Genomic DNA, 21,892 nt, shown 5'->3' on the forward strand with positions numbered 1-21,892 from the left:
TGGGGTTCAGGCTGGGTTCTGGGCTCTGGGTTCAGCTGGAGCCGAGCACAGCTCAGGGTTAACGCCGCCGCTCCGCTGCCTCAGGGCCCGGCCCGCCCGGGGCCGCTGCCGGCCGGCACCGCCGCAGCCTCGCGGCCGCAACTGAGCATGCTCGGCTCCCGCACATCCGCCGGCGCCCGGCGGCCGAGCAGCGCGGAGCGGGAGCGGGGGCCGGGGCCGGGGCCGCTACCGGGGCTCGGCCGTGCAGGAGGCGGCGGCGGCGCCGCCATGAACCGCGGCGGGGCGGGGGCGGCGCCCGCCTTCCCCGGCTCCGTGCAGTGTAAGTGCTGCGCCATGCGCGCTCCGGGGCCCGCGCCGCGCCAGCGCCGGGTAGCCGGGGCCTGCCCGGGCCCCGAAACCTGAGTAGTGCATGAAGCGGGCGGGAGCGGAGCCCGGGAACCTGGGTGGGGGCCGGGGGGGAACCCGGGAATCTGCGTGAGCGCCGCGGGCAGCGGGGCCGGGCGGCGATCCACGGGCCCCGGGCGATGATCCACGGGCCCCGGGCGATGATCCACGGGCCCCGGGCGATGGTCACGGGCACCGGGCGATGATCCACGGGCCCCGGGCGATGGTCACGGGCACCGGGCGATGATCCACGGGCCCCGGGCGATGATCCACGGGCCCCGGGCGATGATCCACGGGCCCCGGGCGATGGTCACGGGCACCGGGCGATGATCCACGGGCCCCGGGCGATGGTCACGGGCCCCGGGCGATGATCCACGGGCCCCGGGTGATGGTCACGGGCACCGGGCGATGATCCACGGGCCCCGGGCGATGATCCACGGGCACCGGGCGATGATCCACGGGCCCCGGGCGGCGATCCACGGGCCCGGTAGTGCTCCGTGCATCCTGGGCGATGGATGCTCCATGAGTCCCGGTAGTGGTCCATGGATGTAGAGTGATGGATGGGCACTGAGCACTGGGTGCTGTCCGTGTGTCCTGGAGGATTGTCCTCTCTCCATGGGCGAGTGCCCCCCACGGGACCCTGAGCCCTCTGGGGATGCATCCGTGCAGCTCGGATGTCCCTGTGCCACCTGGAGCGGTGTCGCCCAGAGCTGACCGTGCCGTGTCCCCGCAGTCCCCGGCAGCACCACGGTGCTGGTGGAGCTGACACCCGACATCCACATCTGCGGCATCTGCAAGCAGCAGTTCAACAACCTGGACGCCTTCGTGGGGCACAAGCAGAGCGGCTGCCAGCTCACCAGTGCCACGGCCGGCGCCACCAGCACTGTCCAGTTCGTGTCCGAGGAGACCGTGCCAAGCACACAGGCTCAGAGCACGAGCAGGACCATCGCCTCCGAGACACAAACAATCACAGGTACCCAAACCATCACGGGTCCCCAAACCATCACAGGTACACAAACCTTACAGGTCCCCAAACCATCACGGGTACCCCAAACCATCACAGGTACACAAACCTTACAGGTCCCCAAACCATCACGGGTACCCCAAACCATCACGGGTCCCCAAACCATCACAAGTACCCAAACCATCACAGTTACACAAACCTTACAGGTCCCCAAACCATCAGAGACACCACCGTGTCACCTGCCAGGTGCTGTCACTCTGTCCCTGTGTCCCCATCACCCAGGTGAAATAAGAGTTTTCACATCAGCTGTCATTACTGTAACCAAGGCAATGAAATAGTGCTGTGCTGTCTTCTTGGGTTTGTTATAACAATAGTTCCTTAATTTGCTAATTGAGATACAAGTTCTCTCGGAGAATTGCTCAAATCTATTGTGTTGTGGAACCAGCTCAAGCAAATTAATTAAAATTGTCGATACTTATGAAAAATAAGTAATTACTATGCATTTAAATTTTTTAAAGAGTGCTCTAGATGGAAAACAGACCCAGAATTGCTGTCAGGCACCCGTCCAGACCTTTTTGTGTATGAACACTGCATTCCCTAACATTGCTCCCACAGCTAATTGGCAGGAAAAATATTACTCAAAATTTCTGCCTATGTGAAGACTCAAGTGAGGTCCTGATCCTGGAGACATTTAAATAAAATTAGGATTTTTTTCCATGTGTAAAGGTTTGCCCTTCTATATATAGTTGTGTTTTATTTTGGTGTGGGACCTTACTAAACCTCAAATTATTTGACTCTAATTTGGATAGACAGATTAAGGCAGGGAATCTGGAAGAGCAGTGAAACAAACTGAATTCGGGGCCCACTTCCAGGAATTTTTGTATTATAATCCTTCAATTCAGTGTGGGTTTTGGTGAGTCATTTTTCTGCTTCATATTTACTCATCTTTAAAATGAGGACAGTTCTATCCATTTGCCCTTTTGGGCTATAATGTTCTTTAATTGATTTAAAAGCTGCTACTTTGGCTAAGATATTTTCACCTGTTATTCTTGTGAGTAACAGCTAAAAACAGTAGAGTTGAAAGAGGCTGAACTTTTCTAACAATTACAAAATTAATGTGTGTGATCCCTTTTGAAAACATTTGCTATATAAATAATGATATTTTTTCTTGTTGGGGCTATAACAGAGAGTTGAAAAACAAATACATCTTTATTTGGTATTTGGAAGAGAAAAACCTTTTTCCATTCCTCCTCCCCCAGGTAAATAGGAACCCAGAAACAGGAATGATGCTGAGGGAATAAAAAACCTCAGGGAATTCATAAAACTAGACAATAATTAGATGATTTTTTTTAAAATCTGATTAGAGAAGTTAATGCTCTCACATGAAGTTTTTTGTGTTTAGTTTCTGCCCCAGAGTTTGTTTTTGAGCATGGCTACCAAACCTACCTGCCCAGTGAGAGCACGGAGCCTCCAGCTGCTGCTGTTGTCTCTACACCACCAAAAGCAAGGTCCAAGAAATCCTCCTCCTCCTCAGTGCCACTGAAGAAACTCAGCTGCCTGTACCCAGGTGAGATGGGGATTGTGCCCTCTGCCTTTTCATCTTCATGTGGAGAGCTTTCCTGTGCTGACACACGGGAGATTTGATACCTGCAGCACTCCTGGAGTGAGTTGTCTCAAAGGGGAGGCATTAGAAAACTCGAGTTCACAGCTGAGCTGGTCACTGTTCTAAGCAGGTGTGAGTAAACAAGATGAATTAATCTTCTGTTAACAGTGAATTTTAAAGAAATCACTGTTGAAAATAAACATGTCCAGAATATGGAAATGTATTTTTATGATTTGGCTAGATTTTCCTTGAATTTGATGATCTTTATCTTCCTGTTTCCAGGCTGCCAGTTCAAGACTTCCTATGGCATGAAGGATTTGGAACGTCATCGGCGAACACACACAGGTTTATGTTCCTATATTTTCTTTTGGGTTGGTTTCCTCCTTTCACCTTTTTCACAAAAGCCATTTTCCTATGAAGTGACGTCTCTGTAAACAGGATGTGGACATGTCTGTGCTTTCTGGTATTGTCCTGCCTGTGCCTGAGGAATTGTCTCTTGGGGACATGCCCTGCCCTGGGCAGCACCAGGCCCAGCTGTGGCACTGGAACACTGGAGGCTGATTTGGGGCACAGTTTAATTTCTGAGTGCACACCATGTGTTTATCAGGGTGCAGTGTGGTGGGAGTGCACGTACCTGCTTTGCTCTTTCTGTTAAAGCAATTCCATGATTTTAGCTCCCAATTTCAGAGCTGCAAAGGGAGAAGGCTCCAAAGGCTCTGCTGTTTGTTGCAGATACACCTGCAGCCTGGAGTCCAGCTCCTGGTCCCTTTCCTGGTCAGCTGTTGATTTTAATTTTTTTGGTTTTTTTTGTCAGGGTTGGGGTTAAATGTGTGAGACAGTATGTTTTGTTTGGATTCAGGTGTTTATTAGTTTTTATTTATATTACAGTTTCACCAACCGTGAGTTTTATAGTACTGTAAACTAACAAGTTAAAAATGGAGCTGTATTTCTCTTTTTACAAGGCTTTTTGAGGATGAACTGTTTAATTAAGAAATTATACTTAAATTATTTTTACTTTTAATAATTAACCACCTATCACTTTTATCTAATTATAAAATAGTGTAAGGGGTTTGTTGCACCACACACTTCTCTTCAACTACACATCCATGATTTCAATTCTGTCACTCAAATTTGGAAGCTTTCTCCAAGGCCTCAAGTCAAAAGCAGTGTTGCCCTGGGGGTCAGTGTCAGAAAGCACAGAAAGTTCAAACTCCCAGGCTTCTGGGTTCCAATATAATACTGTTTAGACTTATGAAGAAGAAGGTGAAAAAGGACAAACTTCTGCCTTAAAACTTTTATCTCATGTTTTATATATTGCTTCATTTTAAAACTTTAAATTCTGAATTTTCACTATGTAATATTACACACTTTTATTCCAACTACACACCTACAATACCAATTTTATTATTAATTTTGGAAGCTTTCTTCACGGCCTCGGGTCACATGCAGTGTTTTCTCGGGGCGGGGGGGGGGGGGGTGGGGGGAGGGTCAACACAGAAAGTCTAAAATTCTCAGTGACCGAAATTCCATCAGAAATTCCATTTCTGCTTTTTTCCACCGCGGCCATCCCCTGAGCTGTGTGAGTGCTGCTGTTTGCAGGAGACAAGCCCCACAAGTGCGAGGTGTGCGGCAAGTGCTTCAGCCGCAAGGACAAGCTGAAGATGCACACGCGCTCGCACACGGGAGTGAAGCCCTACAAGTGCAAGCACTGCGAGTACGCGGCGGCCGACAGCAGCAGCCTCAACAAGCACCAGCGCATCCACTCCAACGAGCGCCCCTTCAAGTGCCAGATCTGCCCCTACGCCAGCCGCAACTCCAGCCAGCTCACCGTGCACCTGCGCTCGCACACAGGTGGGGCTGTGCTCACATCCATGGCTCTAGCGGGTACACAGTCACAGAAATGGTTTTAGGTCATGGACAGGTGTCCAGATCCCCTAAAGGGACAGTTTGAGTTCCCGTTCTTCTCTCCCTAAGGTAGCCACAGCTCCAGCCAGCTCACCGTGCACCTGCGCTCGCACACAGGTGGGGCTGTGCTCACATCCATGGCTCTAGCGGGTACACAGTCACAGAAATGGTTTTAGGTCATGGACAGGTGTCCAGATCCCCTAAAGGGACAGTTTGAGTTCCCGTTCTTCTCTCCCTAAGGTAGCCACAGCTCCAGCCAGCTCACCGTGCACCTGCGCTCGCACACAGGTGGGGCTGTGCTCACATCCATGGCTCTAGTGGGTACACAGTCACAGAAATGGTTTTAGGTCATGGACAGGTGTCCAGATCCCCTAAAGGGACAGTTTGAGTTCCCGTTCTTCTCTCCCTAAGGTAGCCACAGCTCCAGCCAGCTCACCGTGCACCTGCGCTCGCACACAGGTGGGGCTGTGCTCACATCCATGGCTCTAGCGGGTACACAGTCACAGAAATGGTTTTAGGTCATGGACAGGTGTCCAGATCCCCCAGAGGGATGATTTGAGTTCCCGTTCAAGTGCCAGATCTGCCCCTAATCCAGCTGCAGTTTCAGCCAGCTCGCACACAGGTGGGGCTGTGCTCACATCCATGGCTCTAGAGCTTCGAGAGTCACAGAGGTGGTTTTAATTCATGGTCAGGTCAGATGTTCAGATCCCCAAAAGGGATGATTTGAGTTGCCATTCAAGTGCCAGATCTGCCCCTAAACCAGCCGCAACTCCAGGCAGCTCGCACTCGGTGAGCACCTGGGAATGCTCATGGCTCTCTGCTATTTCCAGCAGAATTAGATTTCTGTTCCATTCAGTATTCCAGTAGCTGGGAAGGGATTTTAGACTAACCTTTCTTTTCGGTATTTCAGTCTGTTGCATCTTAAGCAATTGAATTATGCTGAAACTCAAGCTTTAGTTTTGTTGTTTCTCCAAAATCAGTAGTTTTTTTTCTTTTTTCTTTTTTCTTTTTTTTTTTTTTTGTAAAAGGACTTTTTTTATTTGCTAGGAGGAGCCACAATAATTTTGAAAGTAAGAATTTTTATCCTTGTTAGGTTGCAAAGCTGTCATGCACACACACAATTTTAGGAGAAAAGTAAGTCTGGTGTATAGGATATATTGCTTACTGGAATTAAATTAATAATCCTCTAGAAGGTGAGTGTAATCCCCATTGTTCAGACTGAGATCATCTTCACAGCATTACTTGTTGGACTAGTCACTAAACATCAGCTTCCTGTTAATTTGAGTGAAACTACTCTTAGAATTAATAATCCTGTGGTCAGACACATTTTTTTATCTAAATCCCGGCAGTGTCAGTGAAGGATGGGCAGAAATGCAAAGAAATATAGAGCAGACTACTCTTTAAAACAACAGAACCAGCATTTGTTATATTCTTTTTCATATATTGTGCTACTCTGTATATGAAAATTAAGTCATTGAAATATGAACTGTGCCTTCATCAGCAAAGCAGATAAAAATTCAGTAGCTGAGTGTGCAGCTGAGGCTGTAAAATAAACTAGATGAACAAACAGTGCATCTTCATTAATAAAGTCTGTTTAATACAGATAGCACACCATGTATCTCAATTATTAAACAGATACATGGATTAGCACAGTAGGCCACAACTTGATTTGAAAAATACGCAGCTAAACCTGTGACATACGTAGCAGGATAAGCAAATTATGCAAAATTATACAGCTCTCACAAACTCTATAAAATATTAACTTCTAAAATAAATCAGCCATTTGCAGTTTGATTATTAAAGAGGATAAATGCATGTTGAACTAAATACACTTTCTTTTTCTTCCTCTCACCAAGAGTGTCTTAGAACCTAACAACACAATTCTTCCACTTGTTCAAAATAATGCCTACCTAAAGACTTCATGCTCAGGTATTTTAGAGAGCTGTATTTTTAGATTAAAGATAGAAAAAGGGGGAAGTTATTTAGTTAGGTTGCTAAGTTTGCTTTGGGATTTTTTTTTTAATGGCTTTAGAACAGATTCAGTGGAATTGATTAGAGATTAGCACAGCTCCACCTTCACGTGGTTATGGATATTGTGACAGCAGCCTGCAAAATACAAAAAATGCAAAATAATTTAGATGCGAGTGTCAGAGCAGGCGATAATCCTGTGTCAAGAGGTTTCTGTTGACTTTGAGAACGCTCTGGGAGTTCAGGACAAGGCAGCTGGACGGGATTCGTGCCAGCGGTGGCTCCTGGTGTCCCTTGTGTAACCTGGGGGTTCTCTCGGCAGGGGATGCCCCTTTCCAGTGCCAGATGTGCCCGGCCAAGTTCAAGATCAACTCGGACCTGAAGCGGCACCTGCGGGTGCACTCGGGGGAGAAGCCCTACAAGTGTGAGTTCTGCGAGGTGCGCTGCGCCATGAAGGGCAACCTCAAATCCCACGTGCGCATCAAGCACAGCATGGAGAACACCCTCAAGTGCCCCGAGTGCGACTTCCAGTGCGGCAACAAGACCAGCCTGAGGCACCACGTCCGCGGCCACCAGCCCGAGCAGCCCGTGAAGTGCTCCGAGTGCAGCTACTCGTGCTCCAGCAAGGCGGCCCTGAAGGTGCACGAGCGCATCCACGGCAAGGAGAGGCCCTTCAAGTGCGAGTTCTGCAGCTTCGACACCAAGCAGCGCAGCAACCTCACCACCCACGTCCGCAAGGCCCACGGCGACAGGGCCAAGGGCAAGAAGCACTCGCTGGACAGGAGGGAAGGAGAGAGGCCCAAGCAGGGCGGCTCCAGGCAAGTCGCCAAGCTGGACGCCAAGAAGGCCTTCAAGTGCGACCTGTGCGAGGCCTCCTTCGTGCGGGAGGATTCCCTGCGCAGCCACAAGAAGCAGCACAGTCTGTACGGCGGCTCCAAGAGCAGCGAGCTGGCCGTGCTGCAGCTCCAGATGGATCCCGGCCGCCAGCCCAGCGCCCCCATCGCCGTCGGTCACCTCCAGGTGCCGCTTCAGGCCGCTCAGGTGTCCCCCTACAACGAGGGGAGGGTCAAGATCATCGTGGGCCACCAGGTGCCTCAGGCCAGCAGCCTCGTGCAGGCCGCCTCCGTGAACGTGGTGCCTCCTGCCCTGCTGGGCGCGGGGCAAGAGGAGGTGCTGGGCGGCGGCCGCCTGCAGCTGCTGGGCCAGGTGAGCGTGCTGGCCCCGGCCCCGGCCGCGGTGGCCGCGGGGGACGCGGGGCCGGGGGCAGAGCCGGCCGTGCTGCTGAGCACGCAGGAGCAGGGCGAGGGCAGCGCCCTGCACCAGGCCCTGCTCCCCGGGGCCACCCCCGGCCACGAGCCCCACGCCAGCCAGGCCTTCATCGCCAGCTCCGCCATCAGCTGCTCCGACCTGGAGGGGCTCAACGCCCTCATCCAGGAGGGAGCCACGGAGGTGACCGTGGTCAGTGACGGGGGGCAGAGCATCACCGTGTCCACGGCTGCTCCTCCTCCTCCCATCTTCTCCTCGTCCTCCCACACGGAGGGCCCCAAGCAGAGCTATTCCATCATCCAGAGCGGGGCTCACGCGGCCCTGCTGTGTCCTGCAGACTCCATCCCTGATTAGGCGCAGGGCTGCTCTGGACCCGGCTCTCTCCTGCCGGGAATGCACAGGAACAGCTGAATGCAGGACTCGTCCTCCAGAGCCAAACACTTCCACGCTGTATTTGTCTGTACGCTGAAGGAAGCGGCCTGCGTGTGACAAGGAGGATGTGTTTGTATTTCTGTGTCTCTGCTGTAGATGCCCTGCTCCTTGGAAAAATCAAAGCAGCTGTTGCCAGTGTCCCCAAGCAGTGACATCCCCCAAGCGTGGGTCTTGAACTGTGCTGTCTGGAAGAGCTCCTCACTTTGTGCTGAATTACCTCCAGAGCAGCCTTGTTGTTTGATGCACACACAAAAAGACAATAAAATAACCTGGAGTTATTCTGGAGTTGAACTGAAGTCTCAGTTCTGTGCTCCGGGTGCATTCCCTGCTCCTGGCTGAGCTCTAAGGAACCCCCAGTGCTGGCTCTGCTCCAGCCCAGCTGAGGTTTGAGGGGCTGCTCCTCAGTATCTGTAGCAATTGGTAGCACCTGGCACTTGAAATGCTTCTGCAGCATCCAGGTGATTGTTTTTAGAAAGCAAAAGAAGGTTGTCCCTCTCTCAGTAGTAACTAACTGTTAGCAACAAATTCTCTCTGGCATGGTGATGGCTGTCAGAGGTGCCTGTGAATTAAAGAGCAAAACAACTGGAAATACATTTTTTACAAACACTACTTACCTTTTGTTTTTATTTTGATGCTGCCTGTTTGGAGTTTTATGGGTGGTAAAAGTGCATTGCAGTTTGGGTCTTCTTTTCACATTAAAGGAAAATATTTAATTTCATTTAATTTTTTAAAAAAATCTTCTAATCCAAGGTCCATCACTCCAGCAGAAATTCAGATTGGATCATGAGGAGATGGTAATTTATTATTATAATAATATTATATATTATATATATTTACAATAAATATTATTATATTTATAATTTATTATTGAAATGTCTCTGATGAAAGAATTCCAGGCTGTTTTTTGAACTATGCCCGTGTAAAGGTACCACAAGCTAAAAGCAATGAATTTCCCCATCCTCGGTGGTGGAGGTGAACTCTGCAGGTAGGATTTCCTCAGCTCCCAGTGTCCTGTGCCATCCATAGGTGGTGCCAGAGGCCCAGGGAAGCTTTGGAGCTCCAGGATGATATTTCCTGTTTAACGCTTCCCTATAAAAACATTTCAAATTTTATTTTTTTAAGACTTCACCAAAAGCTGAGCTCAGCTGTAAAAATCTCACTGTCACTTAAGAGAAAAACCTGCAGATAAAAAGAAACGCACAAAGTTTTCTACAGGAAGCAGATCTGTGGCTAAAACTTAACCTCATCATTTATGTTAAATTGATTATATTTTGCTCGCTGTTAATTCATTTTACCCTGGTCATAGTTCACAGCTGTAGAACTGTCGGGCACTACAAGAATGATAAAACCCGATGGATTTTGGCAAAGCTGCTGGTTTGAAATGCAGTTTATGTGTGCTTGCCCTTGGCCAGGAGCCTCACCTGCAGTCCAGTGTCCCACTGAACCTGCCCCAGCTCTGTTATCTGCACTGCAGCTGCTCAAAAAGCCTCGAGAACCTTCTCAAGTAGGAAACCGGTAGATTTGTCATATTGTAAAGACTCACCTTGGTGCTGGGCCTCAGAGATAAACAGGAAAGATAACAAAATGGTGTGAATGGATAGACGGAGCTCAGTGCTGCTGCTCCAACGTCCTTTGGCTGATTGCATCATGTGAACAATCTAGAGACTTCTTCCTCCACCCTGAGAAAAAACCAGGGCTGACTCTGGGACAGTTTCTTTTCAATTTTCCCTTCCAGTATTCTGGCCTGATTTCTGTGTATGACAGTAATGGTCTGTGTGTTTTAGAGCTGGCAGGAGCAGATTGTTTTAATCTGTGATGTTCACTTAATACATTCTTCATGTAATCAGCAGAACCATCCCAGGAGGGAGCCTGGTAATTCAGAACAAGTGTCTCTTGTAGAGCTCTCCTGCTTTTGAGCACATGGTAAATAAATCCAATCCCTCCCTCCCCAGAGTTCTGCCATGGCCTCTGGAGCAATCTGGCTCTTTCCAGGACAAAATATTGGGATGGATTTTTGTTCCTGCTGCCTGGACATCCCCAAACTCCCCTGGTAAGTGCTGGGCACGGGAGCAGAGCTCAGAGATTTCAGTGCTGCTCACACTGCACGGCCCTGGCTCCCAGAGAGAAGGGAAAACCTGGATATCCCACCCAGCACAGCCCTGGGGAAGGGAAAACCTGGATATCCCACCCAGCACAGCCCTGGGGAAGGGAAAACCTGGATATCCCACCCAGCACAGCCCTGGGGAAGGGAAAACCTGGATATCCCACCCAGCACAGCCCTGGCTCCCAGAGGGAAGGGAAAATCTGGATATCCCAGCGCAGCCCTGGCAGGCTCTGCTCTCTGCCCAGGCTTTTCCCCAGTTTTCCTGTGGGCTCCCAGGTGTGAGTTTCTGGTGGTCACAGCCTCTGTCCTCTCTGGGGATGAACTTCTACCTGCTCAGCGATCTGAGGTTAAACTGAGCAGGCAGAGGTGCAAAACCTGTGTGCACTTCCAATAAACCAGCCCCAGCTCTTGTGCCTTCCCAGCCCTTTGGGGTTTGTTGCTGTTCCTGACATTGCTTTTTAAAGCCAGGCCCAGTTCTATAAGCTGATCCTCCACCAGACCTGCTGAAATGTGCTTTTCTCTTGTGCTTTTGTGAGGCAGGAATACACAACAGGAAAAAAAAAATCTGAAGAAAAATATGTTTGGACACCTTTAATTGTGTTTTGGGGAGGCTTAGCCCCAGCTCAGTGTCCCCAGTGGGGCTTGAACAGCACTGGATTAAACCTTATCAGTGGTGCTGTATCTTTTACGTGGTTTTGCTGAAAACTTTAGCTGTTTTTTGCATCAAAATGGGAGATTCCTGCTCAAAACCAGCCTCAGGTTGTCCCACGCACAGGGGGCACCCAGGAAACCCTCCTGGGTGAGTGGATGGGATCAAGTCTTCACCTCAGATGAGGCCTGAAAGCAGCAGAACTTGACCCAAAGCTGGCTCCTTTGGGAGCTGAGGGAAAACCAAACATATTGAATACATGTGGGGCTTACAATTAAAAAATTGTAATAAAAATATTTCCCAATTGTTTAGGGAATGAGCTGTTTATTACAGCTGTCACCTGGCTGCACTGAAAAATACCTTCTGTTATGGGGTTTAAAATGTCAGAGACACGCCAAGACATTTTTCTCTACAATACAAAGAACTGGGGAAAGGCCTGTTTTTTGATTTTGCTTTTTTAATTCAGATACCTTTATTTTATTCTGTATTTCTGATTCTTCATTTATTTATTTGTGTTTGAAGTCAAAATATAGTCAGTCTTTTTTGCACTGTGCTGCTCTGCTGACTGCAAAATTATTTTCTGTGTCCTCAATGGCAAGATCTGTCTCCTATAATTTCAGGAATATTGACTGGCTACTCTAATGGCTTTTTACATCTCCAGCTGGAAAATCTTTAGCCTTGTTATTTAAATTTTAAGAAGAGAAACCAATATTGTTAGGAGAAACTGATGTCTGCTGTCACTTACCCAGTGACCTTTCATGAGGTGATAAAGGTTTCTATAGTGACCTGAGGAAATGATGTCTCAGGTATCACCTGAATTAAAAGTCTGTGGCAGGAAAAGCTTTCTTTTCTCTGTCTCTCAGGTATCCAGTTCTGCTTTTGTCTTTATTTCAGTGGCTGGACATGGAGAAGGACTCCTAAAACATCCAGTGTTTGGTTACATGGCTGTCTTTAGAGACTTCACAGTGTTGTAGGGAAGGAAAAACATCCATGGCAAAGCAGAGGTGAGTTTTTTACAAGCTCACGTTCAGGGTCTGCTGCTGGAGTGCCACTGAATTCTGTAACCTGAGGGATCAGCCAATTCATTCCACAAGCCTCAGGAGCTGTGTTTGCCTCTCTAAAACCAGGAGTTATCATTGCAGATGCAGCTTTGACAGAGGTGTTTAAGTTCCTCGATTCTGACCTTGTGTAAACTTACCTTTAATTCTGAAAGTGAAAGCTCTTGGTTAGTGAAGGTGGCTGCATTTTGTAGGTAAAGGTTGAACATGATCTTGGAAATAATTAACTGAGGGCCTGGAGAGTGTTTGAAGGTATTTTTGTTTGGTTGTTGTGTTTTGGTTTGGTTTTATTTTAAAGACACGAGGATGCATTTCTGCCTTCTTATGCTGCTGGGTGAAACAACCTGTTATCACTATCTTCCAGTTTATCAAACCTGATGTAAGACACCTGAAAAATCCTTGGAGAACCCTCCAATGTTTTCAGCCTGAGTTTCCCACTGATGTCTTCCGAAGTGAAGGAAAGCTGATAAATCTTTGTGCCGTCTGTTCTGGCAGCCTTTGAAATAAAGGCTGGTCCTGGTCCCTGATGCTTTGAGCTGTCAGACAATTTTCCATCATTTTGCTCCCCAAGCCCTGGGCCAGCAGAGCAGAGCAAGGCCAGCCCTGAGCCCTCACCTTCCTCTGCCTGGTTCTTGTATTTGCACTTTCTGAACATCAGATTGAAAGAAAAAATCCACCCCACACCTTTTCCTAGCACAGATCACAGCTTCCTCCTCCCAAAGTGTGTCTGCACTTAGTGCTGTTGGCCGTAATTCATTATTCCATCAGTAATATCAGTGTATTATCTATCAGTTCTGTCAGTAGTTGCACTGGAGCTGTGCTGCTGGATTCCCCACCTGGAGAAGGTGCCTTCTGCAGGATTTTGTGAGGATGGGAATAACTTGGATACCTCAGTGATGAGCGAGATGCAAATTCCCAGATGGATCCTGGAGATAGTCACATCTCCTGATGGCCCAGAGGAAAATTTGAAAGAACAGGAATGCATGAAGCTCTGCTGCATAATGCATAGCAGTCATAATTAATAGATTAAAGTTCTTTGTGAAACATGCTTTTTTATTCTAATAAAGGGAAGGGACTACAAATGATGACACAGTTTGAACAAAACAGCAGTGTGAGATGCCGTGTTAGAGCTGTAAAGCTAAAGAGGTGATAAAAATGTACCTTGGGTTTAAATTTTTACAAGACTGATGTGAGACTTATTACCTTGAATAGCAGCACTATTCCTTGTCACTGGGCACGTTGTTGGATCATTCTGGTTCTCAGAGTACATAAAGTTGCTGGGGGATTATTAAAAACTTGCCTATCCCTGCTGCTTAGTCCCTCCTAAAAAGTTCAGGATCCATCCTGTGAATCACTTTGCCTTAACAATGTTAAATTTCACTCTTGTTGTGAAATCATGGAGATTAGCCATTGATAGAATTTTAATTGGCTGGGGATTCATTTTTTTTTTTTCCTTTAAAAAAAAAAGCCTGCCAGCAAAATTGCTTTTTGGTGATGACTCTGCTTGAAAAGTGCTCTGCAGGGGCCCATTCCCAATTGATTATCTTTCACAGCTAATAGCTTCAAAGGCTATTTGGTGGACAGTCCAGTTTTACATTTAAATGTAAATCTCGATAGCCTTGACAGACTGATGATCAGAAAAAAAGAAAGGTAAAACCAGTAAAATGGACGTACAGCTGGTATAACTTTCACCAGCTCCTCCCTGGGCAACTGGAGTGAAATTTAAATGGTTGCGGTGTGACAAAGCTCTTCGGAGGGGATGGTGGGTGGAAACTTCCCTAAGATGCAGCATTAATAATTTGCTGAGTGGCCTGGCAGCCCTAAAAGTTCAGTGTGGTGTCAGTGGCTCCCGTTTGTGCTGCCTTTGGGGTCAGGAGGGAATTCAGAGCTCTGGAGCCACAGCAGGGAAGTTCTCTGGCCAAGGGAGGGGAGGGCACACGAGGGTGGCTCAGCCCTGGTGGCCCGGGCATGGCACAGGTGCCACAGCTCCCTGGGCTCAGGGGGTGCTGCCTGAGTGCAGTCTGCATTGTGACAGCCCTTCAGTCCCAGAACCAACCCCAGAACCAACCCCGGAACCAATCCCAGACTCAATCCCAGAACCAACCCCGGAACCAATCCCAGACTCAATCCCAGAACCAACCCCGGAACCAATCCTAGACTCAGTCCCAGAACCAGTCCCAGAATCAATCCCAGACTCAATCCCAGAACCAGTCCCAGACTCAATCCCAGACTCAATCCCAGACTCAATCCCAGAACCAACCCCGGAACCAATCCCAGACTCAATCCCAGAACCAACCCCGGAACCAATCCCAGACTCAGTCCCAGAACCAGTCCCAGAATCAATCCCAGACTCAATCCCAGAACCAACCCTGGAACCAATCCCAGACTCAATCCCAGAACCAGTCCCAGAATCAATCCCAGACTCAATCCCAGAACCAGTCCCAGACTCAATCCCAGACTCAATCCCAGACTCAATCCCAGAACCAACCCCGGAACCAATCCCAGACTCAATCCCAGAACCAGTCCCAGAATCAATCCCAGACTCAATCCCAGAACCAGTCCCAGACTCAATCCCAGAATCAATCCCAGACTCAATCCCAGAACCAGTCCCAGAATCAATCCCAGACTCAATCCCAGAACCAGTCCCAGAATCAATCCCAGACTCAATCCCAGACTCAATCCTGGAACCAACCCCAGACTCAATCCCAGACTCAATCCCAGACTCAATCCCAGAACCAGTCCCAGAACCAGTCCCAGAACCAATCCCAGAACCAGTTCCAGACTCAATCCCAGAACCAGTCCCAGAACCAATCCCAGAACCAATCCCAGAACCAGTCCCAGACTCAATCCCAGACTCAATCCCAGAACCAGTCCCAGAACCAATCCCAGAACCAATCCCAGAACCAATCCCAGAATCACCAGGTGGGAACAGCCCTAACACCTCCACTAAACCTGAGTGCCACCTCCAATGTTTTTTAAACACATCCAGGGACAGTGACTCCACCACCTCCCTGGGCAGACAATTCTAGCTCTTTCAGTAACTTTTTTTTCCCCCTAATATCCAACCTAAATTTTCCTTGGTGCAGCTTAAGACTCATGGGAGTGATTGATATTCTTATTCCATCCTCCCTGGGAGAAAAGGTGGACAAGGAATTCCTCAGCTCCCAAATACCTCAGAAGCTGTGAGGAGGTGCCTTTTTCCTCATTTTTGAACTTTGTTGCCATGGAAACAGCACAGGCACTGCTCATTTTCCCTGGCTATTCCTCAGGGCCAAACAAGTCCAGAATTTTCCAGGCTTCCACAGGAAGGGAAAATAAGGGGCAAGAAGGGAGAATGTTCAGTGCAGAACCCATTGAGAAACTCCTATTTCTTATTAATATTTTCTTTTCCTTATTTTTTGTTTGTTTTTGTTGTGGTGGTGGTAGTAGTTTGGTTTCAGTTTTTGTTTGGTTTTTTTGTTGTTTGTTTTTTTTTTTTCCAACATCTACAGCTCCATAAATCCTCTGCACCAAATCCCAAAGTCCCTTAGGAGTGCTGTCCAGAACATTGATTATGGCAAAATGGGATCAAACCCGGGCAAAACCCACCTGCCTTTTATTTTTCCTTCAGGGTAGCACCATAAATTAACAATGATGCCCCCCAGTGAAATCACACCCTCCTTCCAATTCCAAATTCCTAACAACACATGGAACATGTTCAACAAAAATTGACGCTTCTTCCTCCTCCCCCTGATAAACTCATTGCCCCATTTTTTAATTTATTCAGGATGCACAAAGCCAAGGAATTGGCAGATGCAGAGACCCCAGCAGGCACGTGGGGAAGGTTTGTGCCATGGCAGAGCTCAGCTTTGGGGTGGTTCTGAGCCCCATGGGATGGGCAGGACTGGAAGCAGAGCAGGGGCATCCTGGCACGGGCTGGGTGCAGCATTTTGAGGGAAAACCCCCAAAACCCAGGGATGAAAACCCCCAAAACCCAGGGATGAAAGCCCCCAAATCCTAGGGATGAAAACCCCCAAAACCCAGGGGTGAAAACCCCCCAATCCCAGGAGTGAAAGCCCTCAAATCCCAGGGATGAAAGCCCCCAAATCCCAGGGATAAAAAACCCCAAATCCCAGGGATAAAAACCCCCAAATCCCAGGGATGAAAACCCCCAAAACCCAGGGATGAAAACCCCCAAATCCCAGGGATGAAAGCCCCCAAATCCTAGGGATGAAAACCCCCAAAACCCAGGGGTGAAAACCCCCCAATCCCAGGAGTGAAAGCCCTCAAATCCCAGGGATGAAAGCCCCCAAAACCCAGGGATAAAAAACCCCAAATCCCAGGGATAAAAACCCCCAAATCCCAGGGATGAAAACCCCCAAAACCCAGGGATGAAAACCCCCAGATCCCAGGGATAAAAAACCCCAAATCCCAGGGATGAAAACCCAGCTGGCTCCTTGTAGTGCTGAGCCCCAGCAAAGTTTTCAAACTGGAATTAATCCTTTTTCCTCCCGTGTAGGTAAGTCTTAAATGATAAATCCAGCTATCAATCCAGTGGCTATGAAAAGGGAGGATCCATAAAATCCATGGGCAGATATACAAGTTTCTGTCTATATTAAACTCTTAATAAATTATCCATGTGGCCACTGAACTTTGCAGTGATCTTTCCATTGACTTCAGGTCAGATCCCTCCTCAAAATCTGCTCTGTGAAATGACTGGTACAGAAACCAGAAACGAGCAGAAGAAAAAACTTCACTTGTTCTTTCACCTTTTGGCAGTTTCCTGCTCTGGGTTCAGCTTCCACAGATTAATTCCAGAGGCCTTTGGCCCATTCCTGCAGAACTGGTTAATTTGCATGTGCAAATTTCTATTCTTTGCCCTGTCTCTGTTCCATTGTGTGAGTTCAGTTTTTGCATTTGGTAAATAGAAATACTTTGGAGAAAAAAACTGGGCCACATGCACACAGTTCTTCTGTTTGCTACAACTAACAGCAAATAGGAAAAAAAATTAAAAAACATGTTTCCCATTAAATCAGTATTAATTCATGCAGAAAATCCACTTTATCATAGGGTTTCTATTTTGTGCCTCACCATGTTATAAAGATGTTCATTTTTTTTAAATCCCAAGGACTGACATTATTTTAGCTCATATTTAGACATAGAGACTGTACCATAAAATTAAGAACATTTCTCCCTTTCCTTCTGCATTGTTATTAATGGAAAAAAAATAATACCAAAACAGAATTTCCTTGAAGGGGACTTCCCGAAAACTTTTAAATTTGTAAACATTTAAGTGTTGTATAGAATTTAAATATTGAGTAAAATTTACTGTATTCGTGCTGGGTAAAAATCTGGGTGTTAATTAATTTTCTGTGAGCTGTTTTTTCTGTGGGAGCACGGTATCACTGTGGCAATCAAAGCAGTTTGGGCCATGGGGCTGTTTAGCATCCTGCTGATGAGTTATGCCATCAATACCAAACTGATTTCCAAGATAAACCCAACTGAGGCATAACAAAGCCCAAGTGATGGCCAACTGTGCTTATGTGATCATCTTACAGTGGTTACACAGCTCAGAGCTGCTTTTATCACCGGCCTGGTGATGCATTTATTGTGGGCTTTGCAGAGAAAAGGATTCAATTAAAAAGGCATCGTGGTGTTATCAGCCAAATTCTTCAGTTCAGCTCCTGGTCGTTAAATGAGTTACTCAGTTTACACTGAATGAATCGAAGAAAAATGGAAGCAGGAGTGACTTGTTAGAAAAGCAAATAAATGTGGGTACAGTTGCAGAGGGAGGACGTGAGGCCCCTGGGTGAGCACATCATCTCCTATGTACAAACAGCTGCTAATCTTATCAATGCAAAGATGCCTCCGTGCTGCATTTAAAAGCAAGCTGCCTTTATTCCAGCTCCCACTCCATTGAAATCTGCTATAAATACCGACTTTATAACACTGACCCAATGTATAAATTGCTCAGTTCAAAAGAAAAGCTTTTTTGGAGGAAGGGGGGAACGGGGTAAACGCAGTGTGTTGTAAAATCTCTAAGTGGTTTTATTGGCACTTTAAAATACCCTTTTCTGCTGGACTCTATCAGTTCTGATTATATATAACAACACTGGTTATGTATTAAAAATGTGTGTCAATAGTTCTGGTAGCACTGCGATTTGTTATTTGTGTGCCAGAGGTCCCAACAGGTTTGACTGACAAAACCTGGCCGTGGCTCAGAGGGATCCCACGGGGGATGTGCTTGGCTGGTAAATTGATAAGAGCAGCCATCTCAGTGATTCCAGTAAGAAACTTCACCCAAATCCCAGTGCAGCCTGCGCTCGCCCACCTCTCACAGCCCTTTCCTGATGCCAGCAGAGAAGCTGAGGCTGCCACAGTGCAGGAGGTCCTTGCAGGAGTTCGTCACTCAAATGATGACTTAAACCTCGAGTAAAGAACAAGGACGAGTTAATTCCTATTTGCACAGGACGGCTGTTCTGTGGTTTAATAGGTGCCCTCATAGGTAGTGCCTATGAACTGCTGCTCCCAAAACACCTCTGCCGTGGGAGGTGAAGGTGTATCTCACTAAAAGGTGTTAAACCTTGTGTTTGCCACTGGTGACCTACTCAAAAGTACCAAGCTTTTCTTTTTGTGTGTGTGTGTGTGTGTGTGAGCCAGGACGGAGCCACTCAGACATCTCATCTCGTCCAAACTCCCTGAATAAAGCAAGCTGTATCCAAACTGCTTCCACGGAGCAGTCAGGCTTTTCATAGACTGCTTTCAAGCCAGGAGTGGACACAAAGCAGGGAATAAAGCTTCCCTGCACTGGACACGAGCAAAGCTGTCCTCAGGCAGCAGGTGTGGAGCCTGCTCTGTGCAGGGAGGGCAACCTCTGCTTTTCAGCAGCTTGTTCTGCCTGCGTGTGAACTCACAGGCTGGGAAAGGAAACATCCCCCAGGACAGCTCCCTCTTTGAATCCTCTCAGCTGTATCCTACATAAATTACGGTGTGCTGAGACTGGAGGAAGTAATTTAATGCTGGAATTCTCCAAAGGCTCCCACTGCTGCTTTTGCTGAGGTGTAGCTGTGTAACGCATTATAGAAAAACAGGGACTTTTGAAGACTCCCCCCTCTTCCTCTTATTCTCCCGCAGGAGTGAGATCAGGGAGTTTTTGTTGATAATTGCTGAGTACTCAGTGCTTTGGTTTCTTTTCAGACCATCCTCAGCTGAAGGCCAAGCCCAGAGGATCACGAGCTGCTCCTCGTCCTGGGTGAGCTCCTCTGGCCAGCAGGCCACACACAGGTGGAGAACATTCCCTTTCCTCCTTCTCTCTGCATATTCCAGCTCCAGCAGCCCCAAAATCATCTCAGGTGCATCCTCCAGTCGTGGCCATGCCAGGCACTGAGCAGATGCTTGTGAGGAGCTGCTGTGGTCTCCTCCCGGGGCAGGGGCACTGTATGCTGTCTGCAGCTGCTATCTGCAGCATCTGGCTGCTCTGATCCATCTTCCTGAAGAAAACTGTGTTATTGTGGCTGGCCAGAGCTCTTGTGCTGTGCTGCAAGCCAGGCTGGTGGGGCCAAGCTTTCAGAGCCTGCAGGAGAGCAGGAGCAGCAGTGTTTGAAAATACCTGGGTGAACCTCCTGCCAAATATCAGCCCTGGCTGATAGCAGTGAGTCCTGCTGTGGATGGGAAACTTGCAGGATTATCATTTCAGGGTGATAAAAGTGACCTTGTTCCATTTATAAAGCACCTACCGTTCTTTCAGCAGTATAAAAACAAAGGTAACAGAAACAATCTTTTGAAAACATTTTTGTTTGAAACCTCCTTTTATAACCTTGCAGTCCAGAGCGGTGGGGACAGTCACAAAGGCTGGCCATCCCCCAGTGAGGCTGCTCACGTTCTGCCTGCTCTCTGGCAGCGCAGGGAAGCAGTTTTCTCTGGGGCTCAGTCAGAGCGGTGACAGCTTTGAGTCACCTTTGGAAATTTCTCCCTCTGCACTGATACTCAGTGAAGTTCAACTCAGCAGCCTGGAGCTGGGCTTTGCCTGTAACGCTGCCTGTAAGGACAAGAAATGTCTCACACACGCCTTTCTGTCACTCCCTGCTTGGTCTCGAGACGCTGCTTTTCAGTTTTCAAGTGGAGAAACTGCTAATAGTAGGGGGAGGTTATATTTTTATAATTGCTGTTTTTAAACAGGTAGAACTTTTTAAGTCTGTGGGTAAGCAGGCCGATGCCAAGCAGTGCCCGGGTGTTTGTGGCTGAGCCCTCTGATGTGCTGATCCTCCCGCTGTGGAACACAAATCCATCCCGTAGAGTGCCCAGCCTGTTCTGTGAGCAGCCTTAAGATGTCACTGCCTGCCTTGGCCGCTGTGTGCAGCAGGAAATGGGCTGTTATTTTTAACACATCTCCCCCTCCTCCGGGGAGTGACAGACAAGGTGCTGATGTCAATTGGCTGCTCTTACAGGCATTAATGAACTCGGCTGAAAGTCCCTTTAGTTTCCATTTCCTTCTGCTGGGCTCCAGCGCTGGGAAGTGGCCGGAGGGGACAGAGCTGTGCTGGGGATGGAGCTGGGCACCTTCCCTGGCAGGGTTATCCCACTATTCAGTGGGTTTCACTCCTCTTTCTTCCCAGCCCAGTTGTTTTTTCAGGTCTCACCACTCTGTGTTCTCCCCACACCTTGTGCCGAGCTGCTCAACCCCTCTCCACGCTCGCCTTGTTCCCCAAGTTTCCTTGTTCTCTCCTGCTTTTCCAGAGCTGAATCCTTGCTGGAACACATTTCCTTGGGGCCGTGATGTTGTTTTAAGGTCTGTGCTGGGAGGGGATGGCTGCAGCTGGACACAGGGAAGTGTTTTCAGGCTATCCTGCTCCAGGGCAGGTCCTCCCAGCTTCTGCTGCCCTGGGATGCTGCAGGGAGATTTCTGGGGCCCGCATAAACCCTGGGAATCACCAAAAGTCTGGGACAACCTTATTTCTCTTTTACTGAGAGTCATTAAAATTCTGGGACAACCTCATTTCTCATCCAGCAGCTGCTGGAGCTGTCTGCAGGGCTGGGCAGTGCCACATCCGTGGAGAAACCCAGGAGTGTAAACCTGTGCAAACAGTGTTAATTCACGTTCCATTTCCCATCTGCAGTGGGATGAGGCTGTGCAGAGCCAGGGGATGGATGGGGACCTGTGCAAGGCCTGAGCTGCCGACCCCTTCACACTCAGCTCTTTCAGATCTCCGTGGTGCCACCCTGAACTTGGCCAAAAGAAGAACAACCACTGACAACCTCCACTGATCTTTCAATGACATCTGTAGCATCCATCATATTGACACCCACAGAGCTGGGATTGGTGCCAGAGCTCTTTGCTTGACAAGTCCTTGGCCACTCCAGTGAGCAGAATTGAACATGGAATTTCTCCTCCAGTGCATTCCGAGATGTTGCGCATCCCCTGAGCATCTGGCACTGAATCGAGGTTAAACTGGGAAAGGTGTTCTACTTTTCATCCCCTTTGCCCATATTTACAATTTTTAGATACAGACATAAAAACCTATATTTGACTATTTAAAATCTATAAAAATATAAAATATTTCTAGAAATAAAATTATGATTT

At 48.1% G+C, this 21,892-nt stretch overlaps 1 protein-coding gene across 1 annotated transcript; it reads left to right on the forward strand.

The window, feature by feature from the left end:
• Window positions 1-267: 267 nt before the first annotated feature.
• ZFP64 (ZFP64 zinc finger protein) lies at window positions 268-9,091 on the forward strand. The gene is made up of 6 exons (XM_062505041.1): window positions 268-319; window positions 1,118-1,357; window positions 2,751-2,915; window positions 3,234-3,296; window positions 4,551-4,802; window positions 7,147-9,091. Exons 1-6 carry the CDS (start codon window positions 268-270, stop codon window positions 8,442-8,444), a joined length of 2,070 nt encoding a protein of 689 aa, XP_062361025.1. The 3' UTR covers window positions 8,445-9,091.
• Window positions 9,092-21,892: the final 12,801 nt, after the last annotated feature.

The sequence above is a fragment of the Cinclus cinclus genome, chromosome 18 (genome assembly GCF_963662255.1).
Source record: "Cinclus cinclus chromosome 18, bCinCin1.1, whole genome shotgun sequence".
NCBI lineage: Eukaryota > Metazoa > Chordata > Aves > Passeriformes > Cinclidae > Cinclus > Cinclus cinclus.